At 34.8% G+C, this 16,892-nt stretch overlaps 2 protein-coding genes across 3 annotated transcripts; one reads left to right on the top strand and one right to left on the bottom strand.

The window, feature by feature from the left end:
• Positions 1 to 685: 685 nt before the first annotated feature.
• LOC149496118 (uncharacterized) lies at positions 686 to 1,358 on the top strand. The gene is made up of 2 exons (XM_089721281.1): positions 686 to 961; positions 1,131 to 1,358. The coding sequence occupies exons 1-2, from the start codon at positions 686 to 688 to the stop codon at positions 1,356 to 1,358; spliced, it is 504 nt and encodes a 167-aa protein (XP_089577407.1).
• A 1,365-nt stretch (positions 1,359 to 2,723) lies between these two features.
• Positions 2,724 to 13,110, bottom strand: IYO (RPAP1-like, carboxy-terminal protein). Of its 2 annotated transcripts, none has more exons than XM_012219106.4 (10): positions 12,769 to 13,110; positions 11,201 to 12,326; positions 10,093 to 10,220; positions 9,593 to 9,780; positions 9,375 to 9,480; positions 9,035 to 9,295; positions 7,964 to 8,152; positions 5,509 to 7,827; positions 4,778 to 4,987; positions 2,724 to 3,001 (listed from the first exon to the last, which is right to left on the bottom strand). In XM_012219106.4, the coding sequence occupies exons 1-10, from the start codon at positions 12,994 to 12,996 to the stop codon at positions 2,837 to 2,839; spliced, it is 4,920 nt and encodes a 1,639-aa protein (XP_012074496.1). In that variant the 5' UTR covers positions 12,997 to 13,110; the 3' UTR covers positions 2,724 to 2,836. The 2 variants fall into 2 exon arrangements, with proteins under 2 accessions (XP_012074496.1, XP_020535690.1); XM_020680031.3 differs by lacking the exon at positions 12,769 to 13,110 and having other exon boundaries at positions 11,201 to 11,634; positions 11,723 to 11,857.
• Positions 13,111 to 16,892: the final 3,782 nt, after the last annotated feature.

Below are 16,892 nucleotides of genomic sequence, written 5' to 3'. Positions count from 1 at the left end.
AAGTTTTAATAATATATCTAATAATTAATAATAGAACTAATATTAATCATATTAATATTTATGAAAAGTAAAATATTTTTATTTTTTAACTTATTTTTTCATTTATTTAGTAAAAAAACTAGTAATTCGTTTGAAAAATAAATTTAAAGGTTAAATTAATATGTCATAATTAAGTACGGAGTTTCATGCATAGTATCTTATTAAATATTAAAAAAATCTTAATATTTTAATGATTTCACTTTTTAATATTAAAATAAAATATTTTAAAAGAAAGAAAATGTTAAAAATTTAAATTAAAGATGATCGTTTATTAAAAATTAAATTAAATTTAAATTTTAGATTAAATGATATTAAAACTATTAATTTATGTATAAATATTTAACTTCAATGTAGAAATTGTTTTATAATTTATTAAAAATATTATATATATATGACAATCATTTAAAAAATAATTTTACAATTTAATTATTTTATTATTATTATTATTTTGTTATAAGATTGTGCATCAATATACTTAATTTTATTAATAATAATCATTAAAATAAAAATAAAAAATATTTATTTATTTTTTATTTTTAAAGTTTTATGAAATGTGGTATACAACTATAAGCCAATATACTATTTTAGTGAAATGTTATTTATTTTTATTTATTTTTTAACCACGTGGCTATGTGAAATGTTAAAAATGATAAAGGTTGAAGACTTCCAATTTGTTCTAATGCTGTTGTGGGCAATCTGGGAACAAAGGAACCAAGTAGTTTGGCATGGCAGGTCTAGGAGCTCAATTCAAGTCGTCTCTTATGCAAGAAGGGTGCTGAATGATTGGCTATTGGCTAAGGGGGTCAGTAAAATGGACAACGCAAATTATGTGGCAGTGTGTTGGTTGAAACCTGCTACTGGTATGGTGAAATGTAATGTGGATGCTGCAATATTTGCCAATCATAGTGTGGGTCTAGGTTTGGTGGTTCTGGGCCCAAGGACACTTTATTGGTTCTTTGCAAAAAAGGGTGAATGGAAGTTTTGACCCTTTAATAGCTGAAGCCTTGGCCATTAGGGAAGCATTAAGTTGGATTAAAAGGCATAGTTGGTCCAACGTGATTATTGAGTCAGACTCTCAAATTTGCATGCAGGCCTTGATTGACCCCCTATATGAGGATGATTCTGCATTTGGTTCTCTAGTGTTAGATTGTAAGAGTCTTATTTCTGAGATTGTAAGTGTAAGCATCTTTTTTGTTCGTCGATCTGCTAATAAGGTTGCTCATGTGTTAGCTAAAGCGTCTTATTCTGTGACAGATCAGGTTGAGGAGTTGGCTATTCCACCTTTTTGTATTGAGCAAGTTTTGAGGTTGGATGATTAATGCAATTTCCATTATTATTCAAAAAAAAAAAAAAAAAACATACTATTTTAGTATTTGAGTATTGCTAAATAATTATAAACTCAAAATAAAAAATTCTGTACGAAAGTCAAAAATCTGGTTAAACCGAGTCGACTCGAGTCGATTTGGTCGAACCACAACCCAGTAACGATGCCGATTCGGTATCCGGTCCAGTTTTAAAAACATTGACTTTCACACTCTTCTCTACCTCCTAAACCAACGAATCCACATAATTTACAATAAATTAACCGGATCAATTGAAATATTTCCAAATGATTTCAAGAAATCAAATAAGAAGAGGAAAATACATACCAAGTTGCTTCTAGCCTGCATTTTTTTCTTCTTGTTGTTGTTCTTGGATAAGAATCTCATCAAGGGTAGCTCTGGTTTTCAATCTTTGGAGTTTAAGGAGATGATGGCTGGTGGGTTTGACATTAGCATGAAGAGGAAGTACATAAAGCTTTATGGGCACTGGTGCTTGAAATGGATTTAGAGCCACAAAGAGCTCAAGGAAGATAAATAAGAAGATGATATTACTGCTTGATTCTTTGATCGCATCTCTACTGAATCTGATTGTGTACTATTAAAAAAAAAAAAAACTAAACTGTGATTTAAAAAGAAAAATAAAAATACACATAATAAGAATTGACACATCAATTCTTATTAATTAGTATCGTTCATAATTAATCATCAATAATTAATAAATCAAGCCTCAACTATTTTCATTGGCGAATTTAACAATTTTAGTTAATCAATTTTATTACTACATAAAATAAAAAGATCTTCTGAAAATTATTGGGAAAAACAATTTTAAAAATTTTTGTTTAATTATGTTGTAATTTCTAAAATGTTGTCATAATTTTGAAAAAAAAAAACATTTTGAAATTTTTAGTCATTAAAATTAAGGTTATAATATGTGACATCCACACAAATAATTTTTATAATTTCTGTTCAGCATTTTAACATCAGTATAACATCCCAAAACAATCTTATCCAATGCCAAATGAGAATCTGAAACAAGTTGTTTAACCCTTTAATCAGAAATCATCTTGTTATACATTTCTCGGGTCCGACGGGTGTGCCAAATTACCATCCAAATTGAACCGAAAACCAAACTAATCAATTGGGTACAGTCAGTTATTCGAAGAGATTCAGTTTATCATTCCATTCGGTTTAAAGCAAAGTTATTGTTCAGTTTGAGTCGATTTAATAGAGATTTATCAGTTGGGTTTAATACTAAACCGAAAAAATTGACCGAACCAACTGGTTCAGTTCAGAAGCCAATTTCAGTTTGTATTTTTTGGTCTTAGTTGGACCGAACCGACCTTTGGTCTCACCCCTTGCAGCTTGTACTCAAAACTTTGACCACTTTCATTCATGCTAAAATACGGCAGGTTAACTTATGTACATGCTCCTCTCTATTCTTGTTCTTTCTCTATTTATGCACGTCAAATTTTCCTTCATAAACTATTCAGTTTCTTTACAAAAGCAGACCTTAGTTTCTCAACTTCAGCCATAAGAACACTATTCCGATCACAAGCTTCCGCAAGTACTTCAAATCTTTTCTCGATATTGTTGTTGTAAGGATGTGGTTTGGGATACTGTACAAGATCCAACATCATTCCCTGCCAACAAGAAACAGTTACGCAGATTAATTAAAACAAAGAAGATTGTATGAGGCGGATAAGCGCTTGCTACTGCTTTAGAGAACAAATAAAAGATCACAACAAAAACATAAACTTTGGTTGAAAAAATTCTTGTATGCTGTCAGAAGCCTTGAACTAGAAATTTGTTTCATTTTATTTTCAGTAAATAAATTCCCATTTGTGTTGCTATATATGAATAATGCCCAGAATTTAGAATGACGAAACTGAACAAGCCGGCACATATTCAAATAGAGATGAAATACCCTGTTGAAATAATCATTACGTTTGAGCAAAAAAATGAATAAGAAAATTATCTTAAAGAATAAAATACTGAAAAAAGACTTGAGAGTATAGATTTACTTCTATTTTGATAATTGATAGTGTGTGTGTGTGTGTGTGTATGTGTTTGAGAGAGATAGAGGCAGAGAGAGAGAAAAATAACAATCCAAGGTGCAAGTCAGCAAGAGGGTATCTTATTCAACTTAATTTTATAGTTTAGACTGCATAAAATTCAATAGCAAATTCCACCAGTCCTTTAGAATTTGCTCCAGGTGTGGAGTTCCATAAAATTAAGATCACGGAAGCAATTCAACCGCACTCTGTTAAGGTTCCAATCATCACACGTATAGAATTGTGAATGAAACTGACGTGCATAAAGAAATTTTTGACCAACAAGAAATTTGATATTAAGCAATTAAGTTAATAGTTTGAAACTGGATCCAAGCTAAGCATATAAGCAAATTTGATTTGGCAATCCCAGTGGAATAATATGGTCAAAGACAGACAGCCATGGGAAATTAAGGTGACAGAAACCCCTACCCCCTCCCTCCCCTCTCGACACGCATAGGAAGACAAATCAATTTCCATCTAAAACAATTTGTTGTCTATACATTAGATGAACTGCTAAATACTGTTGTCAATATGAAAAAGAAGTTTAATGATACACCAGAAGACAAAAGTCTAAATATAAACTCAATTTTGAAATCAAGTCCTAAAAGTTGTTTTTTACAATCGAGCCTAACAATTTAAAAGTACTCACTGATCCCATCTGTTATGTTAACAGCATAGTATGTTAGTCAATGGCATTTGTTATATTGACAGCACAGTTTGTTAGTCAATGGCGACGCCAAAAATACTTTTTTTTTTTTTTATCACTTCAGTACTAAAAACTTAGAAGACATTTAGACTTCTTTCTTTCCTCACTCCCTTTCTTCGTCTGCAAAAAGCTTTCATATAATGCAAAAGATAAGAAATATCAACTAATAAATAACAATCAAAATATTTAGTAGGATACTGAGGTTGGAAATTGAGGAAGTGTGTCGTGCAAATATTGAGAGAATCGAGTTGTAGACATAAATGGAAATATCATGGGGAAAAATGTTTTGCCATTATTTTTAGATTTGAAAGTTCCCATCTTTTATGTTCTTTTTTCTTTTTTTTTTTTCTTTTTTTTTTTTTTGGTAAGGTGCAACTTAAAGAAGAAAGACTGGAACAGAAAAGTGTAATTTTTTAAAGTTCTAGGATTGAAATGTAAAAAACAAAGAATGCTATTAGTTGACTAATATAATTTGGCATTGAGCCAATTTTAAAACTATTAGCATTTGATTGTAATAAAATAACTTGTTAGACTTAATTGTAAAACCTGATAGACTCTAAGAACTTATTGTGCATACAGACCTTAGTAATTTGCTGATATAGTAGCCCATTTATGCTGTTAAAAACCAAACAATAAATAAGAGCTGTGCAGTTGCGTACCTCGCGTTTTTGCTTCTGGGAGTAGTCTCTCAAAAGAGACTTTACAAGCTTATTTCGTAGTGATATCTTATCATGACAACCAACAAAGAAAATGAAAAATGAAAGGTGATGCAAAACAAGACTATACGCCATCGATCCTCGAACTGCAGATCTGTCAAGAGCACCTGAAACCCATGACTTCATGTATGCTTCCAAAATGGCTTCATTATCCTGCACAAAGAATAAATCACTTTATAAGTAAAAGAGGTTCTGAACATTGGAGAATGATCTGCAAAAGAACCTTTATACAAACTTTAGATTAAATGAACAGAGGGTTAAAAAAAAAAAAAAAGAGCTGCAGAGACCAGCTCAGTATAAGAAATTTTAGCTCATTATTGTAGAGATGAATGTAAACAGGACCTCCCAATTATTCTCAAGTTCCACAACTATTTGGCAACCTCCATTTAGTGTAAATGAAAAAGTATAAAATTCATTTATAAATGACAGAATTCATTTATTCAATATAAGATTGAATTCAAGGAATCAAAATGAACCCTTTTTTCCATACCATATATGAAAACACGAAATTCCAAATGAATTACACAATGTGAGAATTCATTTGTTCCGATTATGCCCAAAGTTCATTTCTAATTTCTACTACTTAACAGCTAGCTATAAACTCCAAGATAAACTAAAAAAAAAGTCTGTTCAATATGCTATAAAAGAAGGTTGGAAAAGTCAGCCAACAGTACCTCAATTGGTTCAAGGTATCCTTCCGCCTCAGCGATGCATTTGTCCAATGGTGGCAGAATTTCAAGAACACGAGCATTAGACAGTAAATTCCAGGCAGAAAGTCTCACAGCTGATTCAGTGGAACGATGTAAATATACAGCAACTTGACGGCCAAAAATAAAATCACCATATGATACAGCAGAAAACTGCTCCACAAGTGTTTCGAGAAATGTAGAGTAACTCTCTTGAATCTCTGATTGAAACTTCAGAAAGTATGGCATGTTTCTTTTCTCAGTTTCCGACAATAAATTCACATTTCCATCCAAAATGTGCACAGCACTTTTAGTATATCTAGCTTCATCAAGAAGTTGTCCATATATGTCTTGTAAGGCTTCATAAACATCCCTACTCCTGTTGTCGTCAAGAACATCCATTCCAACAAGTAATATGACAGATAATGAATGCAATTTCCAGACTAAAGGTACATAGCGAATGGGAGAGTGTACATCACTAGATAGGAAAGTGGACATGGCTTCCATAGCTAGTAGAAAGAAAAGTCCAGCTTTAGCAACTTCAACTATGTCACCGGTGTCCTGCATGGGATTTGGTATATCAGAAGCACTAAGAAGACCAGCATGTTTGTCACCAGAGATGACTGAGATAGGACTGAGAAACCAATGCATGGGTAGTGGCAATCTCTGGTGAGCCCACTCCACAGTCAAAGAAGTGCAGGAATGATCTTGATTTGTCATATTTGATGTATCCAAGTCCTCATGTATGGTGGCCAGAGAAACCCTTCCCTTTTTAAGACTTTTGTTCCCAGAAGAAATATTTTCATCTGTGGCTTTCAATTTCTTTTTGACAGACAACCATCTGTTTTTAAAGTGAGAAGCTAATATCTCACGGAGGTGCAAATAGTCCTCCTTTTTATATTCCCATCTAAATGGTTTCATCCTCAGATTGGATGGAAGAAAACGCTGCACACAGAAATCAAGATACTTGAGAACAGGTACTTGAAGCAAAATGTCTAACACATTCTCCATCACAATCCTATCCCTTGGCCCAACAATTAAGCATGCTCCCAACAAAGAATTAACTCTATGCATAGCAAAAGCCATCTCTTCATCTCTTGATAATTCTGTGATAGACACCATCTGAATAATTTCAAGCATGTAAATTAGTAATCTGGCGTCTGTTTGAGCCAACAAAACAGTCATTGACCAAAATCCTCCACCAGAGGCACCCCAGCCAACCCCCAGCCCTGGAGCAGGTCCTCCTCTACCAAAAACCTCAATGGACTGCACGGCATGCCACTCTGATCCCACGAACTTCATGAAAACATTGAGCACACATCTCCATTCAATCATAGAACTCTTCAATATTCCATCCTCAAGTATTTTCCCTTCTCTTGAGAAATTATAACCTTTGGATGGATGGCTATGGATTTCATTCATAGCCATGGTGATCAAGTTATCAATCGAAGTAATAACCCGGAGAAGTCCATGAAGGCAACACACAGAAGCTAATGATGATTCAAATTTACTATTCTGTCTCAAATGACAAAGTTCCTTAACAAATTTTCCGTCTCCTTGATCCTCTGTGCCATTGGAACTTAAAAACAGGTTTTTAATAATTTCAAGTCCTATCTTAGGAACAAACTCTGGCAACCATGGTACCTGCTTGCTACTTCCTTGGGGACTCATGGTTTTCTCTGCATTCACTCTTTCAAGCAATGTGGAAAGCATATGCATGACAGCTGAAAACACCCACAAGAATGAGCTATCTGACAAATCTTGGAAAGCAAGGCCACTCCTAATTCCATTTTCGCTCTCAAAGTGTTTAGAAACATAAGGGTCATTCCTAGATGCTATCCACTTCAAAGCCAAATCAACCATTGGAGTAACAAAACTCCAAGACCAGGTTTCTAGTTCTTCACCAGCAAAATCTGAGATTTGATTGCTTAGATGCTTTTGTGAATAGAAACTTGGAAGCCTTCTAGCCAAGGCCTCCAAAACAAGATATGCCTCCCGAGAGACACAAAAAAAATCACTAAGAACATTGTTCTCCAGAAGTTTGTTGAATGTAGGAGGATTCAACCACAAGCACAGGGCCGGAAAGATATCTGAAAAGTATGATACACAGAACCCATAATCAATGCAGGCCCTCCAAAAACGTAGTTGTTCAACCATTAAAGCAGATAAAAGTTTACAGCTTTCCTTTCCAGACTTCACCCAATGGTCAAGGGAGGAAGTGTACCGAAACAAATGCTGAATCATAGCCTGAAAAGACCCATTGTTTATGAATACCGAGCAATTGTTCCTGTCAGATTGAGCCAATACCTGTTTTACACAAAAGTAGAACACCAACATAAATTTTTCTTGGATAGAGTGCCAGAGCAGTTGACTAATGAAAAATAATAAGGAATAAATACCATTAGAAAGCAGTCTGGAAATATATGAGAAACTACCAGCTTACCTTCAAAAGTTTAACAGACTTTATCTTAATAGGATGAATTTCTGTAGCGTTAGCCATAGTGAATTTCCGAACAACTGTATCAACAAGTCCATGGCACTTCATAATTGCATTTGCACAAGTTGGGGAATGCCTTGTGATTGCGATAAGTATAGAAATTATGTATTCTTCTAAAGTTGCATTGTGGTCAGCCTGGAACCAAAGATATGAACATATATTAGAAAACTACAAATCCAACTGCAATAAGCACAATATCAGAACCCTTTCTAAGTGGAAATACGGGAACCCTTCCTTTTGGAACTAAAACATGTTTGCAATCATATCATACTTATCCAAAGTGATAAGGATGACAATATCATTTCATTCTTAGGTGAGTCATTACTGTCTCCTATAAATATCAACAAATTGAGATATCCAAGAAGCTGTTGCTTCCTCATTTTCTCCCCTAAATGATACAAAGAAAGACATGTCTAAAAAGTACATTGGAAGAACTTTTTTATAATATCTGTGCATCAATAATACCACATTCACATCCACCAAGTCCTCATGCAAATCCCCCAAAATAATTCACCTTTAACTATTTATCAAAAAATGGAAAGATGACACCAATTATATATTATTGTGATTATATATGAATCGAATTCTATAATCAAAATAAATGAACACTAAGATATCCATTTCTCCAAATTATATGTATTATGACCTCGAGTGAGTTACCCATCCCGGTGCCTACATCTTCAGAGTTTCCACACCTGATGCTCATACCATATTTTACGCGCATTCTTACGAGAGCCAACACGCCCAGAATACTACAATTATTCTTTTAATCTTTTTTCAAGTTGCAATTTTCCAAAATTATTTTGGCAATCTCATTCAAGTTTAACATCAATTGGCATGCAAGACCTGTATTGAAATGCATAAAAGGGGAGAAGTGAAGAAATTGTGCATCCAAATAAGTGTTAAGTTTTGTTTCAGATATCTCGGATGTTATTCAGGGATTATGAGAAAATCTCAAAACCCTTGCAGTTTACATGAGCAGATTTTCTTTCTTCAAGTCAATGCGATCATGCTTACCTCCAAAAGATACAGCATTCTTGGAAGGATTCCCATCCTAACCAAACCAGCAGCAAAATCTTGACTAGCAACAACAAGATCGTCCTGAATTGTATGTTCCCCTTCAGTCTCATCATCAATTACATCCTTGGTGGAAGTTAGAATGTTGGAAGGCTTTGCATTGTACTTCCAAAAGCCACCACGAAGGAAACCAACATTGGGCTCTGGTTTGCTTCTAAATACAGGGCCAGTGAAAATAACTTTCTCATAGACTGCTATTCTCTGGAAGTACAAGAAGTCAGACTAAATGCCAATTAATGCTATGATACAAGGAAAAGACTTCAGAAAAAAAAAACTTTACCTCTGAGATATCAAAGAAGTTTTCATTCAAATCACAACTCAGTGCACAATGGATAACTCTTGCACAAGCTAAAACGACAGAACTATGATTATCGTCGAGACACATCCTAAAAATCAACAGAGCATATGGTTAATTACACCTTTGATGTAAATAAAGGGAAAAAATCAGTCATGACCAAGAGGCAATGAGAATTGGCATTAGCAGTATTCAGAATTCACCTTAATGATAAAACAAGCTCAGGTTCAGGTCCAAGTGCATAAGCCCAAATAGCTTCCCAATCATTCAACTTGTCAACTAGATTAGCATTTTTTAGTGTACACCCAACTTGATTTTGTTGAATGTTGTATATTGCTTTATCAAGCACAGATGCAAGGAGATGCAATGCAAGGGCCCGTTGTCCTGGAATCTGTAACGAACAAAATGAGTACACAAGAGGACAACAAATATATAGCAAAAACAATAAACATTATGAGAGAGCTACGCTAAGACCTATTGCAAACAAAGGTAGGGTAGGTACAGAAAAAGAGGGAACAATTATTTCTTTACAACTCATGTCATCAAAAGGATCAGACAGAAGAAAAATATAGTTTATATTCTGTTTAACCAACAAAATATCCAACAACATAAATATATATCTCAATTTATGTGTAGAACCCAATCAAAATTTTATTTTACTTGATTGAAAGTAATTGAGGAACAAGGTACTATATTAACTTACTACACTTCTAGTGAGTTGAACAGCTTCTTTGATAGTGTAACCCACTGCAGCAGGGTCACCCTCAGTCCGCAGAAAGTCACGTTCAGAAACACTTACAGTACTATCCTTATTGCCGATGGATATATCACCTGAAACACAAACAAAAAAAGAGTCACATCTCTTGTCCCCCCTTGCATGACGTGATTGTGTCTAAAGTGCACAGCAAACAATAATGTTGGGTTTATAACCCACAGGACCAGGGGAGGTTATGATCAAATTAGCAGTTTAGGCTTTGTACAAAATTATTCCCCCTTTGGGCTCATCTTCACCAATGGGCTAAGCAATTTGATTGAGAACCAATTGACTTGTAAGTCTAATGCAAATAATAATAATGTGTAAGAAATTCAACAACTTTTGCTCAAGATGAAATGAGAATTTTGACAATGCTGTGAAACTTTGAAAAAAAAAAAAAAAAAAGGAAACCAAATAGTCATTATCACTTGGAAGCAAACACATTTTTGCATTCTTTTACAAACAGGCAGAAATGCAAGGAAAAGAACTGTCATATTACATCCTAAAAGCCAACAAATTGCAAGATTTTTCCAAAACATACAGCAATTCAGAAAGCACATAAAGAACTGTACTTCTAAACTCTCAATAAGCACTGTTCATTTAATTTGGGCAAGTATCATAAAAGTAAAGCCATAACAACTCCTCATACCACCTTTTGCTGCATATTAGTTCCTTCAGTAATAACAAAACTAAATTGAATACAAAAGAATTACATTACTTAAGGTTTTACCCTTAAAAAGAGCTTGATTAAATACATAAAATTGCATGTTCATTTCTGATTCTCATTCACTCGAAAAAGTGTCACTAGGTCAATGCTCAGTTATAAATACAACAAAGACACAAATCTATAAATGCATGACCAAATCTGACATTCAAGCGCCAAAAAACCTAATGACAGAAAAGAATTTGCCCATACAAGAAAGTTTTTATTTTTTTTCCTGGGCAAACAAGAAAGTTGGAATTTTAAAAATAAAACCAAAGAGTGAAAAAGCCCAACTAGAAACTATCATGGAAATAAGAACATACAAAAAAGCAACAGAATCACTTGAATGCTTACCAGTTTCTGTTTCAGCCGCAATAACATTCCCCTCTATAGAGAATCTTAATATCCGAACAGCCTCAACTCTGTCGCTCCAACTATTCCACATGGTGCCATCACTTAGACCTAAATCCTGCACTGAACCATTATTTGATCCATTCTTTTTATCCATTGACGTACTTATTTTCACAGTATCAGAATTATCATTCTTCACATGTGAAGAAACATTTGAGTATTTGGTTGTTTGATCTTCACGTAGAGTAGTACCAAGTTCACCATTAATGGCTTTATCTGACCTTGAGAGATTTCGTGGCTTCATTTTTTCTTGGCCCCGCTTTTTAAATAAGTTTATCAATGCAGGGTCCAGCTTCCCCATTATCTCAGCCTGTGCTTCTGCAATCTCTTCAGGTGACATACTCTTCAACCGCGCATGATTCTCAGCATCAATTTCACTTTCAAGAGACATGAATTCTTGTTCAATTCCAAAATTTTTTAAACTAGAACTAGAAACCATATTTGAAGTTTTACAAGTTCGCTTACTTGGCATCTCTGCTAATACAGGATCCACCTTCTTCATTTTCTCAAGTTGTACTTCAGTGACATCATTAATGGACAAGCTTTTGACAGATCCTTCTTCACTTTTGAAGACACTAGAGTTGGCATCTCTAATTTTCTCCTGAACATGTAATTGATGCGAGTTATTTATTTCCACATCAGCCACTGAAGTGAGAGACCCAACATCCATATCACTTGACATGGATTCCCCAATTTTGATTGGAGGCATAGAAGATTTGGAATCCCGCTCCCCATACATCTCCACTGGACTCTTATCAACAGGAGAGACATCACCTGATATGTTTTTCCTGCCCTGATTATCAACTGCTTCGCTATCTTGGCTTTGTTTTCCCGTCTTCTTCAACTGTCTCCCATTTCCTTCCAACTTATCAGTCTCCAACAGATTGTCACTTGGGATTATATCTCTCCACTGGCTAAGATCCAAGCCCCTTTTCTGCTTCCTCTGCACTGGGTTTGCAAAAGCTGATATCGGGTCAAAATCAGTTGAATCATTATCCCTATCATCCTCATCCCCATCATCTTCATTATTGTCATTAACAACATTTTTGCTACTGGTTGGACCCCAATGCTGTGAAATAGAATCAACACGTTAGTTCATAAACTTATGCTGCTAACCAAATTGTGTTCATCTAAAACAAAGCAAAAAGAAATCATTTACATTGATCATTCTACAGTTAGATGAAATGAAGATAAATTAATTAATTAACATTTGCAAGTCTATGTTCCATTATTACTTGACTTTCACCAGATGCTTGTATATCAATTACATAATTTTACTCTTTTCCAAAAAGTTCTATCAAATTACCGAAAGGCAAAATTTCACATTCATTAAACCCACGTTCTGAAATAGCTGTACATTTTCTAGCAGTCAAACAACAAAGTTACGATTTCTGAAACCAATAAAACTAATGCTAGTGCTTGAAATTTGATATTGACTTCCAATTGAAATGAATAACCCATTGATTATATGACAGTAAAAAGATAGAAAGAGAGAACATATAGTGTCTTACAGGTCCATGGGAGCGGTGCCGAGCCACTGGGAAAGGTAAAACGGTGACTTTAGGCGGCGGAACGGGAGCAACAGGCTTGTTTTGTGGGTTTTCTGAAATACCCTTTTCGATTATACTACCAATTAGACGGGAAGCATCGTCTCCACTGATTTTCAGTGCGTTGGCACCAAAAGACTTTGGTTTTGTGTCGTTTCTTTGAGAAGTAGTTTGTTTCTTCTTCTTCTCCATTTTCTTGCAATAGAAAGAAAACTGTAAGCTTGACTGTGTCGAAGAATGAAACTGAGTGAGAAAGAGAGAGGAGGGAAAGAAAGGAACCGAAAGGGTAGAGTTGTACCGGTCCAAATTACCCCTGAATTTAAGCTTAAGGGTCAATTCTACCGTCATGCTATAACTTTCCTCAATTAAACCCCGGCTTATTTTCACATGTCGTTCCTCAATTTAGAAGGTAATCATTTTATTGTTTTTTATCTTTCAATTTGTCACTTAAAATTGTTTAACTTCTATTCTTGTAACACTAAACTCCATTTAAAACTGTCTAACTTCTATTATTATAATACTAAACTCTCTTTGATCGTTTTCCAATAATGAATAAAGCTGAAAAGCTGACTTGGCTTGAATAAATAAAAAGCTTAGCCACGTAAGCTTTGACTATTGTCCTACCTTTTGATTTTTTTTTTTTTTTTTGTCAACTAATACATGGGTCACCAAAGAATGCTTCATCACTGGTGAACAGAAGGTTATTAATAACGGTTTTGCAGGAGGAAGAAAAAACCCCAATACATCAGCAACAGACTGAGAATCATTAGAAATTAGAGGTCAAAGAGAGATCGAGCGTGATTTTATCCAATGCACTAGCACTAACCTGCATATACCTCTCTGGCAACTCCTAGTAGCCTAATAAACCCACCTTGGACCAACGCATCTGCCATACCAAAACTTGCTACCACACCAATACTAACATCAAAGCCATCATACAACCCGATCCAATCCTTCATATAAAACCACGTCCAATAATTGGAGCAACCAATAAAGACACCATTAAAAGGGACGAGACCCACATTTATTCTAACGCAAGCATAAGATACATGTGCCAGAAAAACAAAAAAAGATAATCACCAACAAACAACAAAGAACCACCAACATTTTAGCAATGGTGAATATGCGATCAATGAGTAAAATAGGTTTATGAAAAATAATCAACGACAGTGCTTGCCTCAGGTCTGGAGTGTTCAGAGAGAGGACAAAAGGTAACTAGGGCAGTGGGTAAGCACAGTTTTGAAGATGAATTAAAGGTGAAAAAAATGGACAAAAAGAATGGAGGTAAGAGGGATTTTGATTTTGTAGTCATCAATTTGCAGAGATAGAGAGTGAGTAGGAGAGAGAGGAGAGTGATGGCAAGTTGGATAGGACTGTGATGGTGGTTAGGTGAGATAAAGATGGAGAGAGATATGAGATAAGGAGAAGAGGGAGAGGAGAGAGAAAGTAAAAGAAAATTTAAGAGAGATATTATGCTGATAAGGGTTATCTATTTTTTTTTTTTTACTCATTCTAGGTGCCACATCATTTGTATTTCATCGAAAAATGATCAAAGGGAGTTTTGTATTATAAAAATTTAAGTTGAGACAATTTTAAGTGACAAATTGAAGATGGGAGACGATAAAGTGATTACCCCCTAAATTGAGACACATGTTTAAAGTTTGTTTGGCAAAATTAACTGTTTTGGTAACTGTTATTAATGAATAAATGGTTGAGGATGATGATTCTGATTCTTCAAAATTAGAAGAAGGCAACTTTGATTCAAATTCGAATGAACAGATCGATGAGACTTGTCCAACAATCCATCTGCCTAAAACTGAGAAATAAAGATTGCAAAGGTCTTGGCTATGCGCTTATAGTCAACCTTTTAGGTAGAATAATGGGCTATAATTATTTGACAAAGAGAATTAAAGAATTATGGCAGTCAAAATCCTCTATTGACATTATTGCTTTGGAAAATAAGTATTACTTAGTTAAATTTAATATTCTAATGATTATGATCTAGTTTTATTTGGAGGAACTTGGATGATAGCTGATCATTACCTTTTCGTTCATTGCTGGTATGGGAATTTTGACCCTATTACTGCCTCGTCGGCATGGTTAACCGTTTTGATTCGTTTTCCTTGCCTCCTTACCGAGTGCTATGACATCAATTTTTAATGAGAGTTACAGCAAAACTTGGTACTCTGATTAGGATTGATACATATAGTAGCCCGGTTAATCGTGGCCGTTATGCTAGAATGTGTGTGGAAATTGATCTCACTAAGCCCCTTATTTTTAGATTTCATCTACATAATAAGATATGTACAGTGAAGTATGAGGGAATTCATCTTGTGTGTTTTCAATATGGTAAGTATGGCCATATCACAAAATAATTGCTCGAATTCCCACAGGAGGAGGTGGTGGCCTCGACGGCTAAAGTCAATGTTGTGTCAACTGGTGTTGTTGAAAATCCTAAACTCAACCAAATTCATAAAAATATGATTATTAATCTGACAATTGTGGAAATCTATGGAGTTTCGATATTGGTAAAGAAGGGTAGGTCGAGGAACAATCGCCAAAACTATAAGAAGCATAATCAGAGTGAAATTCATAATGGGCATCGAGATAGGTTGGATAAGGTAGGAAATAATGTTAGAAATAATGGGTCTCGTTTTGTGATTCTTCCAAAAAATCTACTAATTTGAAAGGGAATGAGGCAAATGAGATTAATTTTAATTTTAATGGGCCTCCAGTAAGGGTCGATCTATGCATATTTGACCAAATGTGATAAGGCTAGTTCATGTTAATAAAGTTTGAATTCTAAGAATAACATTCAACAAAGATCTCAGCGTATTCTAGTTTCCATGTGTGGTAAGGTTCCTATTAGTGCAAATACACAAGTTATATCACCTGCAATAATTCCTCTTGAATCATCTTTTTATTCTCAACAGACAGCTGCTGAGGTTGAGTATATGGTTATTTTAGGGGGCAAATAATGTTGAGGGGATTCGAATAGTGGTTTCTACAATGGAGAGGGTTATGAAGGATCCAAATTCGGATAATAACATTGAAATGCAGTAGGAGAATTTTAGTGATATAAATATACCCCATCAGCAGCCTCGAATATAGGAGATGTGGATTTCTTCTTTTATGGAGGATGATTGATGCTGTGCTAGATACTCTTTTGATGGATATCTCATTCAAAGACATTAAAGGATAGTTTGTTAGTGGATGTTCGAAATTCTTCTACTATAGAGGAAGGAGTTAATTGAGCTTTTTGCTCATTGTTTTCTTATGGCCTCTCGTTATAGGGTTCTCTCTATTTGATTTTATTAGTATGGAATTGCCAATGGGCTATTTTTTCAAATTTTCATTGAGCTTTCTTTGAGTATAACCATTTATTTGGACTTGAGATTTTTTACTTATTGTAGCCTAAAACTAGCGACTCACAAGCTAATTAGGGTCTGCTCTTGTCTTGGTTATGACCATTGGATTCTAGTAGAGGCCTTCAATTGGGTTGCTTAGATCCAAAAATATTTTTAATATCCAGCTACTAAAAACCTACACTCAATTCATTGTGTTGTCTTGTATAGTTTGTTTGTATTTTGTTAGCCTTATGTTAAGTGTAAAGGGTAGAATAGAAATTTACATATATTCCCTAGATATGAATAGAATTGTAACTATTGTTTTTTTGAGATTGAATGAAAATTTTCTCTATTCACACAAAACAACATGGTATCAGAGCATATTGCTGACCTTTCTTCAGATCATGGATAATAGAGAGAGAACCAGTTGGAGAGAAAAAAATCCTAGATTTAGGGTAAACCCATTGCGGCTTTAGGAGGGAAAGTGAAGTGCACCATCCACCCTAGGTGAAAGAAGGCATGTCGATCGGTCTGCCTTAAGATTCCAGCGACCGTCCAACGAGGTACGTGGTCCCACGCGCCACCGAAAGTTTTTGCCCTTAGTCCTACTCGCTGGTGTGTGGCAGCGCGTAACGGCATTTTCGGCCACCACTCTAGCAGCGATATACTCTAGCAGACTCGCCCTAGTCTTGTACCTCCACCTAGCATATTGTTCTGATTTGGTTCTCACTTTTTCAGGGT

This window comes from Jatropha curcas, chromosome 5 (genome assembly GCF_041381405.1).
Source record: "Jatropha curcas cultivar XTBG-Jc1 chromosome 5, XTBG_Jcur_1.0, whole genome shotgun sequence".
NCBI lineage: Eukaryota > Viridiplantae > Streptophyta > Magnoliopsida > Malpighiales > Euphorbiaceae > Jatropha > Jatropha curcas.
Note: the sequence above shows the minus strand (reverse complement) of the source record. Positions and strands in the feature narration are given on the sequence as shown.

Bases quoted from the DNA above. Each gene is read 5' to 3' on its own strand.
- LOC149496118 (XM_089721281.1), top strand. From the start codon at position 686: ATGATAAAGGTTGAAGACTTCCAATTTGTTCTAATGCTGTTGTGGGCA. The intron at 962-1,130 runs GTGGTTCTGGGC...ATTTGCATGCAG, and splicing joins ATAGTGTGGGTCTAGGTTTG to GCCTTGATTGACCCCCTATA.
- IYO (XM_012219106.4), bottom strand. From the start codon at position 12,996: ATGGAGAAGAAGAAGAAACAAACTACTTCTCAAAGAAACGACACAAAA. The intron at 9,481-9,592 runs GTGAATTCTGAA...GTTGATTTTTAG, and splicing joins GAGCTTGTTTTATCATTAAG to GATGTGTCTCGACGATAATC. The intron at 9,296-9,374 runs GTAAAGTTTTTT...TTGTACTTCCAG, and splicing joins ACTTCTTTGATATCTCAGAG to AGAATAGCAGTCTATGAGAA.